General features: G+C 51.2%; 2 protein-coding genes across 2 annotated transcripts; one reads left to right on the forward strand and one right to left on the reverse strand.

Annotated features, from left to right (window-relative positions):
- Nucleotides 1-309: 309 nt before the first annotated feature.
- POLR3H (RNA polymerase III subunit H) lies at nucleotides 310-6,894 on the reverse strand. The gene is made up of 6 exons (XM_071423008.1): nucleotides 6,557-6,894; nucleotides 5,206-5,302; nucleotides 3,535-3,621; nucleotides 2,497-2,560; nucleotides 1,675-1,882; nucleotides 310-1,192 (listed from the first exon to the last, which is right to left on the reverse strand). Exons 1-6 carry the CDS (start codon nucleotides 6,665-6,667, stop codon nucleotides 1,139-1,141), a joined length of 621 nt encoding a protein of 206 aa, XP_071279109.1. The 5' UTR covers nucleotides 6,668-6,894; the 3' UTR covers nucleotides 310-1,138.
- Nucleotides 6,895-12,396: 5,502 nt separating this feature from the next.
- On the forward strand, nucleotides 12,397-21,470 carry CSDC2 (cold shock domain containing C2). The gene is made up of 4 exons (XM_071423010.1): nucleotides 12,397-12,553; nucleotides 18,706-18,971; nucleotides 19,210-19,332; nucleotides 19,604-21,470. The coding sequence occupies exons 2-4, from the start codon at nucleotides 18,796-18,798 to the stop codon at nucleotides 19,764-19,766; spliced, it is 462 nt and encodes a 153-aa protein (XP_071279111.1). The 5' UTR covers nucleotides 12,397-12,553; nucleotides 18,706-18,795; the 3' UTR covers nucleotides 19,767-21,470.
- The last annotated feature ends 123 nt before the right edge of the window (nucleotides 21,471-21,593 follow it).

Genomic DNA, 21,593 nt, shown 5'->3' on the forward strand with positions numbered 1-21,593 from the left:
CACTATCCCAGGGAATTACAGCTCCTTCGTGCCAAACGTGGCTGGCCTTGTAATTATGTGCAACATCACTCTCTTGGCAATGGGCCCTGCATGGATTTTACTCACTGTTTTGTTCCCTCCTTTCCTTGTACTGCTGTCAGGCAGGGTGATGGCAATTGTTTGTCATTGGCTGTTAGCATAGAGCAAAGCGTTGGTCTCAACTCTGTCTGCCTTGAAATCCAAGTAGCTAAACTGCAGGAGGCAAGTGTTTTCTTCCTGCTAGGCAGGAAGCTAATAGTTTCCCCACAAATTGTACAGGAAGGCAGGCTGTGTGGTTTTTACTATTTATTCCACTTACGGTATCAAAACCCCCACAAACAAGGATTTAGCTTGTTGCTCAAAGCAGCCTTGGTCCATTTCAGCTCATAATTTCATATTTTCAGTCAAGCTCCTGCAAAGTTTTGTTCATTCTGCATAAATAAAGCCCACTCAAAAAAGTCATTCCCTTCAGCACAATAAGCAGCCTGTAGTTTTCCACAGTGGTCATCTTCACTAAGCCTGAGTTACTTTTGGGTAAACTCTTATTCCTGTTCTTCTGGCTGACTTGGTCCATGGCTGAAGTTCCCATACTTAGCAGAACATCACCACCACCTCTCCCCTGCTCTCTCAGCAACAGCATTTTCCAGGTCTCCAGAGTACCACACCTCTACTAACTCAAGCCTTTTGCCATATCTTCTTCATTTCCTGTCAAGAGAAGGGCAGGTTTCTACTCCTCTGAGATCCAGCTCTCAGCCTAAGGAGTGATACTTCTCGATAGGTATTCTCTTCTGCCTTTACTCACTAAAGTCAACTCTTTACTTGATTCAGGCAAGCAAAGACCTCCACAGTTTTCCCTCGGGGGCAAGAGACCAAAGCTCCAGCTGAGTTCGTAGTTGCTGTGCTCAAGGCTTTTTGTCCTTGTAAATTCACTTCTGCACATCAGTGAAGACGCTTCTTGAAAGCAACTGTCTCTCTCTGGCAGTTTGGAAGCTGAAGGGAAAACAGAATGGCAGATCTAATTTCTTATTCAGCTTCAGAGGAGCAATGAGCACCAGCAGGGTCCCATTGTCCCCCAAACATCCACCGGAAAGACTTTCTGTGGAGCAGGCTCCGCTGGCAGCTAACTGTTTGTCCACCACGACAGGAGGCCCAGGCCTGGCTCGCTGATTGATCCCTGTTCATAGAGAGGAGAGCAGAGCATGCAATTGTAAACTGCATAGAGAACAGAGGAAAATGCCTAAAAATACATCATCTTTCCTGTCTAGGTTACAGAACACAGCTGCCACTGGTTCAGATCCACCTTCCTCATGCACTGTACTCAGGTTTTATGCCAGAACACTGCAAGGAAAGACTGTTCAGTTGCCACATAGACCTTGATGTGTTGCTCCCAGCTCTGTGCTCTTCATGCACACACAGTTTGCTTTAAATCAGCCTCTTGGGGAGAACCACCAACAATCACAAAGTGTTCCAGTGAAAACACTCAAAACAGAGCACCCACAAGAACAACCTCATTTCCCCCTTTTCCACTCCTTTCATTTGGTGACTCTGCTTCATGGTCAGCTTAAAGCAATCAGTTCCTTGGGAAAGGGGAGCTATTTTAGACACTGAATAAACCACAACACTCACAAAGCCATAAGAACTAATGCACATAGTTACCACAAGAGTGTAGGGTGCCTCTTTCTTCTGGACTTCTTCTGCAGCATTTGAAGTGGAAGCCTCTGCAGAGCTTGGACCGGTCGGTGACGTATCAACAAACGTCTCATCCACGACTCGGAAGCGGATCTCTTCCCCAATGTCCATGTAAAGGTCATGGGCCCCTTCTTCTGTCTCATATTCCCACACCCACACCTGCTCTGCTTCATCACTGGCCAAGGATTAAGGAGGGGAACAGCATTCTGCCTGACAGATCACTTTCTGGCAGTTCTGAGAATAGGCTCCATTCAAAGCTTTTTCACAGTTATTTTCCAAACCTCAATGTGCCGTCCCAGGTCATTGTCTGCACAGCCCAGGACCCCCATCTTTCTGATTTTCCTGCATCAAGCTGTATGCTGCTTGTCTACACATTCCCCAAAAACACCTAGCAGCAGAAAAGACCCCCAGACAAGCAAAACTCCTCAGACCCAAGACAACCTCGCCTACCACACTGGTGTACATTAGATACACACGTATGTAGACATTACATGATGTGGTAAAACCTGCACTCTATCTTCAGCAGCAGGCAAGACTGAAGGCAGGGATTACAACTGGGCAGGGGACACTGCCATTCATTTCCATCAGCAGGCACAATGATCCTGCAAAACCTAATGAGCGTGAGGGCCTGTCTAGCTGTGATAACAGTCTGTGGGCCTTGCCCGACAGAAGGGCTTAGCTTCTGCTGCTGAGCACCTTCATTGTTGCAGTGGTGAATGCCTGTTGGGCCAGCACTGCACAATCTTTTGAAATGAAGTAGTGAAGTTATCAAAGGTGATCAAAGGATACAACTTAGCTGGCTGCTGCAGGGATTCTGGTGGGATGACAATATCATCAAAGAATCCAAGAGAAACTGTGGAGAAAATAATTTGGTTAAGACTGAAACAATTCTTTGCAAATGACGTTCCACAGCAATTCCTAAAATGCATTTCTAGGCTAATTTTCCTTCCTCTCTCAGGAAGGACAGTGAGATTATGCAGGAATTATTCTCTGAGCCACAATGCTCAATTTCAGTTGGCCGCAAAGCAACCACCCAGCTGAAAGTACATACAGCAACAGAGGGCACAGTCTTCGTGCCCGCTGGGAAAGGAAAAGGTTGTTTGGAGCAGGAATGGAAATGAAAGCGTTCCAAGAAATGAGTCAGATGCTATAGAGGTCAGTGACAAAAAAGAGCTTAGAAATCACAGATGTAGTATGTTAAATAAAGACTGAAACAAAGTTAGAACAGCCCGCACATCCCCCTTAAGATTTCATTATGTTGAATTTTATCAGGGAATGGACCATGCCCAAATTCAGCGACAAAAGCAGCCAAGGTAACCTTATTGTCCTAATTTAACAACTGAGCAGCAGAGCTCCCTTGTATGGAAGACTCCGAGAGGAAAGGAAAGCAACTCATCAATTATATATTCCATGACTCTGGCAGCACTGTGTGCTCACAAAGACATTTCCCTGACACGCTTTCAGGTACAGGAAATGAACACAAATTTGCACAGCACTGTAAGAAAAATACATCAGGCCAACACAAGCCAATAGTTCCACTTTGAAAAAAACAAATTCTGTTAACTGAAGCAAGGAAAGAAACCAGTCCACGCTCCAGATGGGTTTGCCTATTATTCTTGGGCAAAAGGGAGTGTGGACAAAACCATTAAGGTCAGGAGAAGCTGCCAGGCTCAAACTACCAATCACCCTCAGATCAGGGCAGCACTAGAGGCCAGTAATAGCCATTAACCAGCCCACAGAGAGCATTACTCCAGCCAAAATCAGTGTCTCAACAGCCCCAAGGACTCTGCAGCTCATGTGTCCCTAATGTCAGAAGTTGCAGTTTACCGTGGACGCCATCCTGACTGCAGCTTTTAATCTGTCCAATCAAAATCTCATCCAGGAAGGGATGGAAAACCACGTAGCGGAAATGCACTTAAAAGAAAACACATCATTAATGTTGTGTCCATGTTAGTAAACTACAGTCCTCCCACAGGGAGGCAGCCATTAAAACAAAATCCCACATCCTATATGCCCTCTAAAACACCCAGTTTCTTTTACAACTTCTTTACAGGCACTGATTAGATAGAAAAATGGGAATAAGAGTTCTGATTCCTATCTGGATTGTACAAATTCTGGCAGCAGCTGATCAGCAGTGTCCTGTTCCCAGCTCCCCAGTTTTGCAAGAAGTTCACAGAAAGAAAGTGATAAACATGGAGCATGGCCTCTGATTAAGTTATGATGGAAGCACAATGCTCATAGTCAAGAGTATCAGCTGAACTTATAATTTCTTGTAATACTTCTGCCTTTTATCTTTGTCTGCAATGCTGTATTTTCATTAAATGAAATCTTCTAAATCAAGTATTATCAGATTAAACAAGGTTCTCTAACATAACTGGACTTTTCCTCCAAGCTAGATAAAATGTTTCTAACTAAGTACATAGCATTTGTTATTACAAGAATGCTACACCAAGACAATCAGCCAAAGGATGCTTCTGACAAATTTAACATCATTGCAGCTGTACCTCCTCAGTGCTCCTCTTTTACATAAAGCTAGGCAGTGCATTATAAAGGAGTTATTACCAGACACAGCAGAATTTATTTAAGTGCTACCCCAGATTCTGAAAGCAGACTTTTCTCCTGAGCTCAGAGAGAAAAGTTCTCTTCTTTCAGTTCAAGGAGTAATTCTAAGTTGAGGAGCTGGATGGAGATTAAAGCAAGCAGGAAAGCCTGACATCCTTCTTCAGTATTAGAGAAGCTTTTATTTGCAGGAAATGAGTTCCACTGGAGTTAAAATTTAGACAAGGGAAGGCACATATAGCCAGTGCAGTTCCCTTCTAACAGGAGATATTTCATGTGCTCAACCTAGGATTACACATTGTAAACTGAAACTAGAAAAATGCATCTCTTACCAGTTTAAACCTTTATTTTAACTTTAAAAAATGAAATTTACTTTTATGCACTTACTTCCAGTTTTTACTCAGATTTGCCAAGAGTCAAAGTAGAGAAATTAGTCATTTCTTATTAAAAAAAAATCACTAGAAATGTGTGATGAACCAGATCTGTCTAAGTTTCAACAAAAGTGTCATAAAACTTCCAGCTAGTACAAGAGCATAAAATGCTGTGCAAATGCTATATGTAGAAACAGGTTTCATATCCTAGCTAGGGAAAGTAAGCTTCAAAAAGAAAAAATATCAGAGAAATGCAGACCAATTATTACAACTTATTTTCTGTGGGCAGACTTTCAAAAATTTTCAACTAAATTAACCCTTCCCTTACCCCACACTCTAATGGCTCTAACTGTAGAACAGAGATGAGCTGCTGCAGAAGGCAAGAAGGACTGGCTATTTAAAGCTGTATTTGTACCCAAAAGAAAATAAGAGACTTTCACCATGTTCTTCTTGCCCTCCTGACAGGAACACAGTTAAGGCTACTGTCCCTAACAAATGACCTCAGCTTACATTTCCAGATTATTAATTAACCTTCTACAACACAATATAACTGAGGAAAAGCACTTACCTTTGGTATGTGATGCACCATCCCCAGGAAATATGTATGAATCCTCCAGCTTTGTGATATCATACAGACAGATGCAGAGCCCAACATTGTACACAACCTAACAAAAGAAAAAAAATCAAGAGCAGTAAATCAAGCAACCCACCAGGTAAAATCAAGCAAACTATGGAATTTATATGTTATGCACACCTTTTCAAAAGGCAGAAACAGAAGGGTGGCAAGATGGGATGGAGTCTGTTTTGGAACACTGCCTCCAACACCACCAGCAGCATAGAGGAACCCCAATCCAGATGTTGTGGGAGCACATTTTCACTGTCACTGGAAAGAACTGGAAAGACCACTGCTACAAAGAGAAACCCTTGGGGAAATTGTCGGTGGTGAGAGAACCTGAGCTGCCAAGACAGTAAACAGCTGCCCATCATTCACCAGCCTCACAGCTTGTCCCAACGCTACACAAGTTTTTTGCTAGAGTTACACTCTCAGAAGCCTCTAGGCTTGCCATTATATTATATTATATTAATTATATTATATTATACTATATTAGTATAATAATATTATAATACTTTGTATTATATTATATTAGCTCTGGGGAGACACGAGGCAAACTCTTGGTTTCTCTGCTACTTCTGAGACAGCTTCACTGCCTACAAAATTTGAGGCATCTACCAGTCATCAGTGGAAGAAGGAAGACTTTTGCTCTTCATAACCTGCCTGTATAATCTGCTATTCACAACCCTCGACCCCTTCAGCTTGCTCTTTTGAGCTCCTTTCACATTTACAGCTGCATTTTGAGTTTTGCACCTTCCCCGTGTTGACAGCCATACACTAATCACAGTCCTGGGGCTGCACAGGGAAACTCTGACCTCCAGGTCCACCAGAAAACACTTTTTATATCCTGCACCAAAGACCACTTTCTTAATGCCACCAGGTATTTCAATTACTAAGCACGGACCAAATCAGCTATTAACAGCTTCATTCCTTTTCCAGTATTACTGTTCTACATGTGTTTACATAGGGTTTTTGTCTTTAAATTCCCCACTGCATGGATTATTTTTCATTTGTTTTTCAGACCGCATTTTGGATTGCTCCTTTTAACACAAAGCAGCAGCTGCTCTCACTTCTCTTCCATGCTCCTCTGCCCCATCTGGTGTTTCAGTATCTTCCCATTACAACATCAGCCATTAGAAAAATGTCCCCTTTGAGATGATACGTGGCTGTCTCTTTGTTTACAGAGGTAGGGGATGGCCTTCACATCTAAACCCCTCTGACACCTCACCCACGCACCTCAGTAGGCACAAACACGCTCGGGGATGTTGGGATGCCTGCATCAACCTATACGTGACCCACGCTTTACCTTATTGGCCAATTTCTTGTTTAGCTCCTCAGCAATGGACTCGTTCAGTTTCCTTTCAAACTGCCAGGGAGGAATTCTCACAGTGTCAGTCATCTCCACCAGGACAAACATGGTGCCGGGGGGCGAGGAGACGCCAACAGCCTCGGGAATGGGAGGGCTTGGAGCAATGGGCTGGGAAGGCAGCCGAACGTGTGGCTCGGAGCCCGGTGGGGCGGTGTCCCGGCTGTCCCGAAGGAAACAGGCCCGGGAGCGCCCGGGATGTGCCGCGAGGTGCCGGGAGCGCCCCTCACCCGCCCGCCGCACGCGGAGCCCCGCCGCACGCGGAGCCGCACCGCGCGCCCCGGCCTCGCGCCACTTCCGGCGCCGCCGCAACCAATCGAGCTCGGCGGGCGGGTCGCGCGCCCTGATTGACACGGGGCGGGGCCCCGCCGCCGCCATTTTGTCCGTCCTCAGGCAGGGCGGGGCCGGGCCGGGCTCGGCCCCCGCTGACCCCGGAGTGGGGCAGGATCCGGGGAGGCCCGGGGGTCGGTTTTGGCCGATATAAAAGTGGAGAGGGGCTCAGTGCCCGGGCGTCCTTTGTAGGGGTGCTGTGTAGTTCCCTCCCCTCCACCTCCGGGCCCTTTCCCCCGTGCCACAGCTAGAACAATTCCCGACTGCAGTTATTCTGATTTAATTTATCATTTTCGTAAACTTCAATCCGTATAGGGCAGCAAAGATCACAACAGCGCGGAACAGGTCAGATAGGAAGGGAGTACGGTGGGGTATTTGGTCCAACCTCCCTGCTCAAGCAGGGTTGATAAATAACAGAGAGTAGAAATTTTCAGAGATAGTCTTCTGTGTATCCTACGTAGATAAGGAATGCCTGCTTTCTAATGCTTCAGATTGTGTTAGAAAGTTTGCTTTCCAGCCATTTTGGTATCGTGGTTATCCCAAAGCACATGGCACAGGAATTGCATCCAGAGGATTCTGCATTCCCTCTGCAGTGAGGGGGACTCCACAGCCTCTCTGGGCAATCTGTTCCAGTGGCCGGGCACCTGCACAGTAAAAAAGTTCTTCACGGTCAGGTGGAACTTCCTGTGCACCAGTTTCTGCCCCATTGCCTGTTGTCCTATTGTTTGGCACCACCGGGAAGAGCCTGGCTCCAGCCTCCTGGCACCCTTCCTGTACTGATACACATTGATTAGGTCCCCTCTCAGTCTTTCCGAGCCTGAACAGGCCCAGCTCCTTCAGCCTTTCCTCAGAAGAGAGGAGCTCCAGTCCCCTGATTATCCTTGTTGCCCTCTGCTGGACCTGCTGCAGGAGCTCCATGTCTCTCTTGTGCTCAGGAGCCCAAAGATGAAAGTCTCTGCCAATTCAGCTGTTTGCCCACATCTCCAGCAAACCTGAGTGGGTTTATAATCCTCTTTGCACCTGGAAGTCCCTCACTGTGTCTGCCCAGTGCTTAGGTCAAGGTTCTTTTCAGGGACAAACTGCCACCATACAGAGCTGGAATAATTTGAGTGTTAATTGCCAAAATAGAAACCAACCCCCCTTGGATAATTTTTGAGGCCTCGGTGCGTTCTGCAGTGAGGGAATCAGTGTGAGGGAGAAATAGCATGAGGGATAGCATAAAAACAAGGGGGTGTGCTAACATCTGAGGTTTGTCAGGGAAATGAAAGGAGGTTGTTTGAAGTGTGCTTAAAAAAAGATCTGCCAGGAAAACCAAACATCCCTGGCTGACAGTGAAAACTGCACTGTCAGCATCATGGCTTTGATGCTAAGGCTAAGTGTGTCATCCCCCACGCTCCCCAGCAGCGTGTGGTGGGACAGTAACGAGCAGTTTAGGTAAGAAATCATTAAATGCTGAACTGTCTGGGAAAGGGAGGGGGAAACAAGGTTGGAAATACCCTGGTTAGGCCTCATTAAGAAGGTACCTGTCTTGGACAAGGAGGTGTTGATTTCTTCTCAATTCTCTGTTTCATCAGGGTCTATTAGGTTGTGGGGTTGTTGTTTTTTTTTTAAATCAATGTGGCTGGTTTGCCCATGTTTGGCATGTTAGTATTAAATAGGGTCCCAGAAACAAGATTTCCCCTGTCACCTGGGAAGAGCAGCATTTTCCTTGCAGCAGCATCTACTGTCTCAGCAAGGAGCTCTGCTGCCAGCACAGCAGACACACTCTATCAGAACACCTCAACCCAAATCCCCAGCGTTTCTTGCTGCTCTTGTCCTACTTCAGGGAGTCTTACAAAGGCTCCTTTCTCCTGCACTCCACTCAGGGCTGTGCTAATCTCAGCACTGCACAGCTTTGCTGGCACACATGCCACATCCCTTGCTGCTCTGTCCTGGCCTCATGCAGGTCTGGCAGTGCAAAGTTTGACCTTTATCTAGTGCAGCTTTTGCAGGTGTCTGTAGCTGCTTCAGGAGAGCGAATTGTTCTCAACCCTGTCCTGATGGCAGAGTAAGAAATAGCTTTGGTATCACACAAGCAAAGAGAATTTAGGCACTGGTGGTTTTGGCAAGGTAATCACTCTGGGTGCTTATATATAAGAACTGTAGGGTTAAATAGGGGCATGTGCTCAGGGAATAGTAGACTGAAATACCTGGGACAACATGGGAAATGGAAAGAAGTGAATTTGGACAGAGTCATATCATACTTCCATTTCTAGCCCATTCTTGAGCTAACATTTTCCACGCTTTCAATACCCATGCCCCATCGGGGGCTTTTGGGCGCCCAATACAAAGCAGACACATCTTCCTTCAGCCTTATCCACAGCTCCCAAAACCAGCTGTGTGAGATCTGCAGGGCCTTGCTTCACACTGTCTTGGGTCCTATGAGTGAGGTCTTTCGTGTGCTGTAAAGTGCAGACCAAGCAAGATGTGCAGAAACTCTCTCCTGTTTCAGCTCTGTGATTGCCAGCAAGGATTGAATGCTGTGGGCCATTCCTCAGTAAGGACAATAAGATTCCTCTTCTCTCTGCAGCTGTGTGTTTTGCTGAAACTTGCAGGTACTTCGATTTCACACTGGGGAAACTGAATTGAAATGTGTGCAAAGAAAGCTGGTGAGGGGAGTGTCGGATGAGCTTCTCTGCCTCTGGTACCAGGCTACAGTCACCCCAGAGCTGAGTCTGGCTGTCAGTGTTTTAGCCTCCACCAGTAACATCCCGGGCTGTGGGAAATTGTTTCCAGTCTCACTTTCTACAGGTAGCTCCTCCCCAATCCCAAGTGGTGCATGCCTGGGCTGTCTATGCATGACTGATGTTGCTCTGTTCCCACCTAGGTTTTCTCCCTGGAGGAATTCCATATTTCATAAGTGCTGTCTTCAATGTAAAAATATAAACAAAAGCCAAATTATGCTCTGTAGAATATGGGTGTTGCCTCAGCTAATGGTAGTGCTCAGAGTTGCACTATATTTATTGCTGCTGCTGAAGTGTCTTGCTGTTGGAGATGATGTGAAAACATCTTGGTTTTGCTGAGTTGTCTCCTCCCAGCAACACTGACATGGTGAATACCCAGAAATCCACAGTGCCTGTACATACTTTTTTACACATAGCCATAAAGTCTCTAGAGTCTCTCTCAGCAGTACTGGAGCTTTTCCAGTATTTCAGAGCATGATTCTCAGTTGCTGGATTTTTTTTTTTTTTTTTAAGCTTTAGCTGCTGGAATCCAGGGGTTGCAGAAGAGTTTTTCTGTCCCTCAGAGAAAATACCAGACATTTATCATTCTCTTGATTGTACAGGAAAACTGGAAAATAATATTTGAAGTTACCTGAAGGATTGGAACCTTTGAGGAAAATGAAAGGGGCCCCCAAATTACTTGGTTTAAGATTTCCTCTGTCCCCACATGCCCATGGCTCTTGGAGAAAACTGGCTCAGGAATGCTAGGGGAGGTGAGTGGTAATTTGCATCTCAACAGTTCTGGCCCTCCTTTGATTGACTCCAAAGGAATTATGTATCTTCTCACATAAAAAGTCCTCCCCGCTCCTGCCTGTGCTTCCATCTCTGCAGGCATCTCTGGCACCCCCACTCCCACTCTCTGTTTGATCAAAGCTTCCCCTCTTCTCCTTTTATCATTTTTAAAGCATGCCTGCTATAGACTCTCTGCCTCCTCCGCTGCAGCACATGCCCAGAGTCACCTTCCAGCCAAACATACTTCAAGTTCCTGTGCATTTTCCATCAAGAGCCTTTATGTGGGAGAGCCAAAGCTGTCCCCCAAGAAAGGAGAAGCCATCTCAGGATAAACTCAGAGTGAAGACTGAGAGCTGGCTGGAGCCTCCTCCCCTTCTTTTGCAAAGTTCTGAAGAGTAGACTGGAGAGATAAGACTTGTGGTGTCTGTAGGGCATGAATGGAGCTCCTGTTCTGTCCTGGAATACTCCTTGAAAAGCCACAAACAGCGTGATGGGCAATGGCAGAACCCACTGGCACTTGGAGTTTCAGTGCTTCTTGGTGCCCTTGCCATGGGCTGTTCTCTTCTGCCTGTGGAGCTTTTTTCTGCATTATAATTCATTGACAGGAGAGAGACAAGTGCTTTGTGATCTCATCCCTCTGTAAAAGCCCTTGGGACAGCCCCATATCAACACCCAGTACCGGATGGATGGATGGATGGATGGATGGATGGATGGATGGATGGATGGATGGATACAACCAGGTGGAGCAGTTGTAACCCTCACTCCTGACTCTGTGCCATGCCTTGTGGTTCCCACACAACTTGTGTGCCACCCTGCAGCCCTGAGGGTGTTTGTGGAACAGGTCTAGTTAGCATCACCATGTTCAGCTACTTAGAATGTATCAAGGAAAGAGTTTAAGGAAACAAAAGCAACCCACAACCACCCCACGTCACAGGATGCCCATAACAGCTCCCTGCAGCACTGACACTGCACCATGGTTGTTCCAGGTTGTTGTAAATTTTATTCCAGGATCACAGGGACTTGCTTGGTAAAGTGCTGATATCGACTACCTTTCTACTCCAAAATGAGGCTGATATCATCTAAATCGCCCCTGAGTTATGCCTGCCCAGCCTGTTCTTAGCAGCCTACAGTGATGGAGACCCTGGTGCTTGGCCAGGCAATCTACTTGAGTAATTAACTGTCTGTTCTGTTAGAAAGTGTTTTCTAATGTCTAACATCAATCTTGCTCTTTGTAATTTAAACCCCATTACTCCTCGCCCTTGGACTCAGCAAACGATTCTGCCCTCGTCCCACTGCCCTACACCCCGACTAGAGAAACTCTCAGGCCGATTCAGGGCACGGTCTCTGCCCGCAGAGGTGGCTCCCCTGAGCACGGTCACACAAGCACGGGGGAGAACCGAAAGGAAAGTTCTTTTGGCACAGTGCACTGATAGAAACGAGACCCTTGGAAAGCACGTGGGTTTGTGATGGCTGACTGTGAGCCCGGAGGGAATGGGGCAGTAAGAGCGGTTTGTGGCATGTGCCTCCTGTTCTCTCCTACTGTAGTACCCAGGGGTGCTTGGGCAGGCGGGAAGAGCGGCTCCAGGGCACGAGTGGGACTGGGGTGACAGGGGAGAGGTTTCACCCATTGTGAGGGACATTGTCTGCATCCCTGCCTGCAGCGCACACCCCATCCTGCTGTCCCTACAGCCCGTGGGGCTGCCCCACTGCGTCCGGCTGTGCCACCGGCGTGCGTCACTTTGCGCAACCGGAGCGATGCAGCCCCCCGGGGCCGACCCTCGTCACCTCCGGCCCCCCACACAGACTTTCTCCTTTAAGCCCAGCTAGCTCAGAATTGACCGGGCTGATCCCTCCCACCTGCCCGCTCCCCCTGGCCCGGCCCTGACGTCAGGGGAAGGCGTGCGGATGCGTGTGTGTTCGAGGCGCACATCATCCATCCCCACATCAGACAGCGCAGATCCATCAGCCGGCAGGCAGGCAGCCGAGACAGCCCCCGGAGCCGGGCTGCAGGCGACACCGCTGCTCCTCGCACGGTAGCGGAGCAGCGTCCGGCCCCTCCGAGCCCCGATGCTCTGCAGAGCGCAGCTCCAGGGAGCCCGTCGCTGCTAAGGAGGTGGGTAAGGGCAGGCACAATGGCCATGCAGCGCGCCAGGGCTATTGTAGCTGGAGATTAAACTTCACGGACCACCTTTTTCTTTGAAACCTGCTCTTTCCTTTTGACGGTGGAGAGGTGCGAGGATGAAGCGTGACTTCCCTCCTCCGGTTTGGTTATTCCCCACCAGCCTCAGGAACAATAACTCCCCTGGGGTGGCGGCGGCAATGTTGCACGTCTGCTTTGGCTTGGGGGCAAATAATCCAGGGTTTTGCCACGGAGGGCTGAGCTCAGCTGGGATCCGGCTCTCGGATTGCCGGGTGAGCGGGAGGCAATTTGTGAAAAATCTGACTTATTAAAGTAGGCTGATAGTGATGGGGGCTGGAACTGGAATTTCTTTGGACTGGCTGCACTATTCCTGCCCGATGGCAAGTTAGATCCACAAAGGAGGAAGGAAGGACACAGACGAAGATGTCTGTGCCATGTCTTTGAACAGATACTATGCTAATTAAAAAAATAAAAACCATCACAAGAATGTATATAAATCTCAAAAATTTGGTATTGGGGAATGATGGTTATGCATACATGCTTTAAAGGTAAATCAAGCCTCCATGATGGTTTCTCCCTTTGCTTCTCCTTTGCATTTGTCAGCCTGCTTGCTTTCCCTCATGGCCTCTCTGAGAACTGGGCAGCCCAGCACTGACTAAGGGAGCTTTTCATAATCAATCCATAAAGGTGACATTCATATTTTAGCGCTAAGCAGGCTGTATCGTAGGCGAGACTATCTCAGCAAAGATCTCTGGAGTTGGGAGTGTGATTGGCTTAGCTGGGGAGGGGATGCTGTCAGTGTGCATTGCCCAAAAACCGCCTAATTTTATTTTTCCTATAGTAATTTGTCTCTTCAAAGGGGTTTGTAATAGGCAGGGTAGGTGAGAAAATGGTTTTGCTTGGTATTTAACTCTTAACATGATCTGGTGACCAAAAACGGGAAGGGGGGAGCTGAGAGGTTTTCATTAGCATCAGACAGAGACAGCATTTATAAAAATCTGCCAGACACCAAGGCTGTGAGCCTTCTCCGAGGAAGGAAGGATGGAGAAACATGGCCCAGCCAGTGTTGCAGTGGCCCTGCTCACAGAAACACTGCCTGGAGCCTTCGTGGTTCCTCAGCTGGTTCCTGCCCTTCACGGCAGCCCCCCTGGGATCTCTGCTGGCCACCGTGTTGTTGTTGCGTCCCTCGGCAGGTGAATATGACCAGCAGTGGAAAAATAGGATTTTTGTTCTTGCATTGAGCTCTGGGGACGTGTTCATGCGTCTGGAGGGGTGTAGCTCTTCTCAGTTTCAGCCTGTGTCTAGACAAGCTGAGTCTGTCTGGGGGGGCATCAGCCTCCCCGAGAATGGCAGCGGGCCAGAGCATTGCTTTCTGTGCTCCATGGGGTGAGGAGATGGCTGCTGGCAGCTGGCTGTGGAGATGGGCTGTCTCTTTGACATACAGAGAGCTTTTTTCTACTTGGGGGGGGGGGGGGGGGTGGGGGGTGGGTTTAGAGGGGTAGTAAACCTGACTCCTGAACTGAGGCCACTGGCAGTTGCAAGGGATGGAGAAAACGTGATGGAGAGTGGCATGGGAGAGCCCGTGCAGGAGATTGCTGCAAAAGGCAGCAGAGGGAAAATAACCTGCAGCTCCTTGGCTGGGGCAGGGGGAGCAGTGGCACTCGGGGAGAGCCGAGTGTGGTGACCGGCAGCATCCGAGCTGGGGATTCACAAAGATGCAGGCAGCATCCGAGCTGGGGATTCACAAAGAGAAGCGGCGCCGTGAAAAGGAGCTACCCATACAGGCGACGGTGTGGCCGCCGAAGGGTCACGTCCAGAGCCGGAGCGTGAGGGCCGCCAGGCAAGCGGCCACCCATCCGCCAGTCCATCATCCCGGGCTTGCCGGGGGTGCCAGCGGACGGGAAGGAGCACAAAGAAACGCCGCCCGGGAGGGCCGGCTCACCAGGGCGATGAAGCTAATTAAATATGTATTCCCCCGCCCGGGCGAGGCAGCGTAAGGGGGCTTTTTTCGCTGCCACTAATGAACGGGGAGTGGCAGACAGAGGCTGCTGCCTCTTCAAAAGGCTCTTTCCCCCCTTCTAGCGGGCCTTGAAAGGCTGTTTAGTTAAACAAGGTCACAGCCAGCACCCAAGACAATGTGTTTGGCTTTAAAGAAGGGGAGAGAGACAGTGATTTTATTTGATAAACCGAAGACCTTTCAGTCGCTGCTGATGAATGGGGTACTTGGATCTCGAGATAAAAGCTGATGTGTCTACTGCCTGTCTGCCTTAATTGGCCTGGGTTTCCTGCCTCCGCCTGCAAGGGGCTCCTGACTGTCAGCTCCGCTTGCTCAGGAGCCTGCCCTCCCAAAAATATAAAAGCAAAGCTGCCTTGTGCTGCCAAAGAAGACCCTGTCACCAGAGGGCTCTGGGGTTTGTCTTTGAGATGGGTTTTTTGGGGGGGAGGAGAGGAGGTGGACAGGGAAGGAGATGTTTTTTATAAAGAGCATCCTTTCAGGAAGCCCTGGGCTTGCAGCCACTTTCCTCCTTGGCTCGGAGGACTGTCACCCCGGGAGACCCTCGGAGCAAAGCCACCAGGAGGAGACAGGGAGGAGCGAGGTAGAGTCCAGCAGTGGCAGGGGAGGGTGGTTACTCTGGAAAGGCTTCCCGTGCCCCGCGGCAGAGCCGGGCTGCTGCAGTCTCTCCGCTTGCTTCCTCAAGTGACCCGGATTCCGTCCCTGCACTGTATACGTGCGTGGGGTGGACAGAGTGTCGTGGGGTGGTGTCAGCCAGGCCGGGAGAGACCTGAGGTGGGGAGAGATGCTCTCATCCTCAGCAGAGATTACTGTGACCACAGGAGATTGAGGAGAGGGTGAAAATGCCTCTTGTGCCGAGGTACTCCCTCCTTGTCCCCTCCTGGGGCTGCATTGTGAAGAAATGGTTGGGGAGAGGATGGTGGGGTGGAGAGCAGGGAGGGAAGGAGGACAGCAGAGGTTTTCCCTGGTCTGTGTCTGGGCTGGGAGGGGAGGAGACACTGGTGAGGATATGCTCGTGTCCCCACTCTTCTTTCAGCAAGCAGGCTTGCTTTTGTCCTGAGTTTAATTTCCTCGGTCCCTTTGTTTGCAGCAGGGATTTAAATGAAGTGGAACGTAGGATATAGCCCTGGAGACCCCCATGTGCCAAGCTCCTACGCAGCCTCAGCTTCACCAGCACCACCAAAGCCAGGAATTCAGCTGCTGGGCACCAAGGCTGACCAACAAATCTGGGATGCTTGATCCTGGTGCTGAAGAGGGGCTGAGTGCTGCTGGCTGAGTGAGACAGCCTCAGCCCGGCTCCAGGACAGGGATCTCTGCTCCAGCCCCTGTTCCAAGCAGGAGATAGAGCAGGCAGCTCTGTGACATGTCCAGGCAGTGCATCCACTAAGGATGGGGATCCTACAGCCTTGCTGTGCCCCGTGCCCGTGTTTATCCCAGTGAGCTGCCACCCAACATCCCCCTAGGCCATCCAGAGAGCCCTCAGAGTGCCTGTGGGGGATTGCACCTCGCTTGCTCTCCCACTAGGAGCAAGCTCAGCTCCTGGGGGCAAAGAGCAGCCCAGGAGGGCCCCCTGAGCTGCTGCCCTCAGCTCTCAGGAGCAGACTGCCTCCTCAGCAGTGCTCCTGTTCTTCACCACTCGTCCCCCAAAACAGGGAGTCTTCCAGGGCACCTGGGCATGGGCTGGTCCCACAGGTGAACCTGGAGTAAAACCCTTCTTGGTTGCCACTTCATCAGAGCACACCATTTTGTCCCTGCAAGCTCCCCCTCCTTGCCTCTTATTTTAATTTTGCCTCTGGGAAACTTCCATCTTTCCAGCCCCTTGTGGATGCCAACCAACTCCCTCAGCATACTAATAGTTTGCTCCAAGCATCCTTATTCAGGTTAAATACCCTCCATTGTCCCTAAACTGATGGGGGAACAGAAAGGCCTCCTGTGTCAGAGAAAGCCACACAGGGGAGGTGCACCACCCTGGTGAGGCCATTTTCAGAGTACAGCTTCATGGTGTGGCAGAGAACTGAGGGCTATTTCCCTCAAATCATCCCACTCCTCTAATCCTGACACCTCCTGGGAAGGTGACAAACCCTGCAGAAATGCATGGGAATCACATCACTTCTAAAGTGCTCTAAAGTGGCCAGGCTGCTCACCAGCACAGGCAGGGTGGTCAAATGGGGGCACAGATGGGAGCTGTGAAGCAGTTTGGGATCTGGCCTGGCTTTGGGGTGTCTCACTTGGGTGCTCCCTGAGCCTTGCTGGGCTCCTTAGGCATGGAGGAAGGAGATGTGAGCCTGAGCCTGGGAATGGAACAAGGAGATGCTGAGCCAGGGTTTGGTGGAAGTAGATGCTGAACCTGGGCATGGAAGCAGGAGCTGAGCAGCCCCTGTGTGGGGTGGGATGGAAGCAAAGGCAGATGTGCATGCTCCAGTTACTGCATGGAGGAGAGGAGCTACTGAAGCACAGGAAGGGTTTGGTGTGGGGGTGGGTGGGGAGCCAGCAAAGGGAAAGACAGTTTGGAGGGGTTTGCAGCCATAACTGGAAGTTGTCTCAGAGGGCAGGAGGAACGTGGTGGCTTCTGCCTTGGAGTAGGACTCTGGTGTGGTCTTTATTGCCTGGGCCAGGGGGTGAAGCTCTGCAGGGCTGAGAGGGGGTAGCTGTCAGGAGGCTGGCTGAGGGCTGCCCAAATGGGGGCAATCCAAGCTGGACTGGCAGCCGTGGGGACCCACTGGCAGGCACCGCCCCTGGCAGAGGAAGAAGGTGGAGGTGGGTGAGTGGAACAGGAATTGCCTGGTCCCTCCTTGACACTTGAGCTGCTCTAGAAATCTTTTCCCATGTCCTTGGTGCCTGCTAATTTCAGAGTGGAGGTGACCCCCTTTTGTGCATCCCCCCAGGGCCTTTGTGTCTCAAAAGGCCACAGTGAGTCAGAAAAGAAATTAAATATTCTCTGTGTTTCCTGGTGTGTGCAGGTGTTGTCCTAAAAGAAGCTGCATGCCCCAGTGGGGTGGAAAAGGGCTGATAGGGGTGCTGGGGAAGAGGATGGGATCCATGGGATATTGGGCTCGTCAGCTCCAAGTGATGGAAACTCCTGAGGAGCAATGGAAATGGGTGAGCCCCCACCCAGTGCACCCAAAGAGAGGTGCCCTCAAGCAACCCCTGGCGTGGGGCACCCTGGGACAGAGGCGCCAGCGTCAGATGCAGCAACTGATTGGAATGAAAATCAACGGAGCAAGGCTTTTCTCAGCAAGCAGCTGCAGTGCTGATCACACATCAGAGCATCTGGGAGACTGAAAAATGCACAGCCCCTCCAATTTCATGCTGGGGTGCTTCAGTAAGGACAAGAGTGCCCGCAATTGTGATTGCTCTGTCTGCAGGGTTTCTGCCCCTTAGGGCTTTAACTCCTTGCAAATGGCATGATGCCTTCAGAAACTGGAGCCTGATGATGGCAGCAGCAGGAGGTTGTGCTTGTGTAGTGGCTGGGCTGGGGTGCCTGAGGGGCATGAGGGCTGCTGGCAGCCTCACCACAGTCTCCTGGTGTTCCTTCTTTCTGTAGGAATGTGTCTGGATGGGCAGCAGCTGCTGGCTGGGATTGGGGTTGTCCCCTAAATCCTGTGGGGCTGAAAGCAACCTCCTGTGCTGAGAAGACCTCAGAACCCTGACCTTGACATACTGACCTATTGTCTCAGCCTCTTTTCTTCACTTTTTTAATCAGCAATCTCAGGATGGGGGACGTTCTCCCATGCTGGCACTGCATGGGGTTCCTTCCCAAAATGGTCCCTGCCTGTGGCAGCTCAGGCTCCACTGCTCCTTTTCCCAGGGTGTGCTTATTAGTGACTTCATCTCAAATATGTGGGATTATCCTGTCAATTGAAAGGTTGAACAAACCGGGTTCTTCCCTTGGGATTGATTTTCTGGAACATCCCAGGTGACTCCAAGCTGGGACAGGCTTCCTGGGGCAATTCCCAGTGCTGGAGGTTGGTGTCCAACGCTGAGGGCTGGCAGCATGTGGGAGCTCCCTGCTCCCACAAATGCCTGGGAGCTGAGGAACAATTCCTGACAGCAAATTGTGCCAAAAACCTCACAGAAGGCCCTGTAACCCTCAGCCCCTTTTGCTCCCCAGGTCACCAGCAGTAGGCCCACACGCCTGGGCATTCTTTCTCCTGCTGCCCACCTGCCCGATCCCAAGACGGAGGAGCCCAGCGACCCCGCCATGTCATCGGAGCCCAGCGCCCCGCCGGCAGTGCCACCCCTGCACTCCCCCAAGTCGCCGGTGTGGCCCACCTTCCCCTTCCAGAGGGAGGGCAGCCGCATCTGGGAGCGGGGCAACCTCCTGCTACGGGACCTGCCCAGCCCCCTCCCCACCAAGAGGACCAGGACCTACTCGGCGTAAGTACCTGGCGGGTTTGGGACTGTCCAGTTGGTCACCTGCAGTGCCTGCAGGACCCTCTGCACCTGGAGCACTTTGTCACCTGGTGCCCGACATCGCTGCACAGCCCTGCCCAGAGTGCTGTGGGTGGGTGCCATGCACTCGGCCTGGAACTGTCATGTTCATAGCACAAATCTCTCCCCGTGCCTCCACCTGGGCAAGGGCCACCAGTGAAAAATCTTCCCTTTCCTCCTGCAGCACGGCGCGTGCCTCTGCTGGCCCCATCTTCAAGGGTGTCTGCAAGCAGTTCTCTCGCTCCCAGGGCCACGGGTTTATCACCCCAGAGAATGGCACTGAGGACATTTTCGTGCATGTGTCTGAGTAAGTCCCAGGGCTGTGTGGTGCTGGAAGACCCCAGGGAAGCCATGCCATCAGCATGGAGCTGGAGACTTGTGGGCTGGGGTGTGGATGTCTCCATGGGGTGGACATGGGTCTCTGCTTGTCCTGTACCCTCCATCATCAATGGGTTTTCTTTTCCAAGGCACAACTGGTGGGTCAGTTGCATTCCTTCATTCTGGGTGGTCTGGGGCAGGAGTTCCTCTCTTGGCTGGGGCACCACCACCACCACCACCTCTCCTTTCCTCTCCTGCAGCATCGAGGGAGAGTACGTCCCAGTGGAGGGGGACGAGGTGACGTACAAGGTGTGCCCCATCCCTCCCAAGAACCAGAAGTTCCAGGCAGTGGAGGTGGTCCTCACCAACCTGGCGCCCCACACGAAGCACGAGACATGGTCTGGCCAGATCATCGGCTCCTAGGCGCCCGGGGGGCCGCCAGCCGCTCAGCCCCATGGAGCGAGCCTGCCCAGCCGCTCCCAAGGGGCGTGGGGGGAGCCGAGGCGGCGGCGGGGCCGGGGCTGCCCCCAAACGTGCAGGCGTTTGCGTTCAGTGTCTTTTATAAGGTTACGGTTTCCTTTCTCTGTGTGTGTTTGTAAGTGTCTGTCGAGGGGGACAGGGGAAGAAGAGCCCTCCCTGACTGTCCCCCAGCTCCGGGGGCAGCACCGAGCCCCATGTTCCATTCCTTGCTCCTGAGGCCATGGGGAATAGAGGAGCCAGTCCCAGCCCCAGCCCTCCAGCTCTACTGGGCTGAAGCAGGTGCTGAGAGCAGAAAGGGGTGGGGAGAGGCTGGGTGGCTCAGCTCACCCTCCTGAACTCCACTCTGGCAAGATGGGCACCCCACTCAGTCCACAGTGGGACAGCAGCAGTGGGACATGCCCTGGAGCAGGGACAAAACAGGGTGCTGTGGGGTGGCATATCACTGTGCGGGGCCTGGGTGGCTGAGACCCATCCCCATCGCTGGCAGCTCACAGCACCCACCTGAGCCACATCCCTCCATCACAAGATCTCAGGTTAGCGGTGCCACAGGGAGGAGACTGGTTTACAGAAAGTAAAAATTTGGTTTTAAGAGGCAGACAGCTGCTGGCAGGGCACCCAGGGCGCTCGGTGCCATGCCTGGGGGGCTGCACCTGGGCACAGGGCAGGGGCACTTGGCACCTCTGTGCTCCCTGCTGCTGCTGAGCAGTAATGCACTTTTCTTGGCTCAGTGCTGACATGGTTTTGGGGAGACAGACACTTTCTCCCCCTTCTCTTGCCCCCCAGCCCCCTGGGGACCCCCTTCCCATGCGTGTGTGTGTGTGTGCATGTCTGTAGCTTGCTGGGGCGGTGAGGGGCTGAGGGGTCTGAGCAGCCTCGGCCATGGGGCGAGCACAGCCACCTCCTCCCCAGCCCCTCGGTGTAGGCAGGGTCTTGTATACAAAGCACAAACTTTGGTTTTGGTCTTTTCTGCCATACCCTGGCCAGGTGGGCTCCCACAGCCCCAGGGAGTGACAGGGCAGAGGGCACTGGGACAGGGACAACGTGCACTGGGCTGGTCTTGAGCTCACCCCAGGGAAACAGTGCTGATGCTCCAGGAATTACCAGCATCTTAAGGGGTTCACAGCAGGGCTGGGAACAGTGGGGTCCCAGCAGGTGCAGGTCCTCCCAAGCAGGGCAGGAGGGGATAGGCAGCTCCCAGAGCACCATGCCAGCAGGAGCTGCTGGCACTGCTGGTGCTCAGCATGGATGGAGAGGGGTGTTTGCCACCTTTCTTGCTGCTGCTGTTGCCAACAGGGCGAAGTGGGGAGAGGAGCAGAGCAAGGCTGGTGCCACGCAGGACAGCCGGGCCCTGTGGATTCAGGAGGACCATGCTGGTGCGGGGATTGCCCAGGACCCTCCGGCCCATCTCACTGCCAACCCAAAGCCTGGCTCTCCAAGGGGCTGTGGCAACTGTGGCTCAGGCTCCAGGCATCCCCAGGACATGCAGTCAGCTTGGCCAAGGCAAACTGTTGGATTTTTTTTTTTCAAATAAACTAAAACCCTAGACTTGTTGGTGTTTTTACAACTCTGGTGTGGTTCCCGCCTGTCTGACCATGTGTCAACCTTTGTAACATTGGCAATAAACCATTAAAAGTGACTTTCCCATGAGCCCTGCCCATCCTGGCTCTTTGTGCTGTGTGCATGTGTCACAGTGACTCTCCCAGGTAAAGTACCTGGAGCACCCAGGAATTGATCCAGACATCAGAAAGGACTCCCCCACAGTGTGTCCCT

Source organism: Agelaius tricolor, unplaced genomic scaffold, assembly GCF_023055355.1.
Source record: "Agelaius tricolor isolate 1412-34295 unplaced genomic scaffold, bAgeTri1.0.p SCAF_3, whole genome shotgun sequence".
NCBI classification, from domain to species: Eukaryota; Metazoa; Chordata; class Aves; order Passeriformes; family Icteridae; genus Agelaius; species Agelaius tricolor.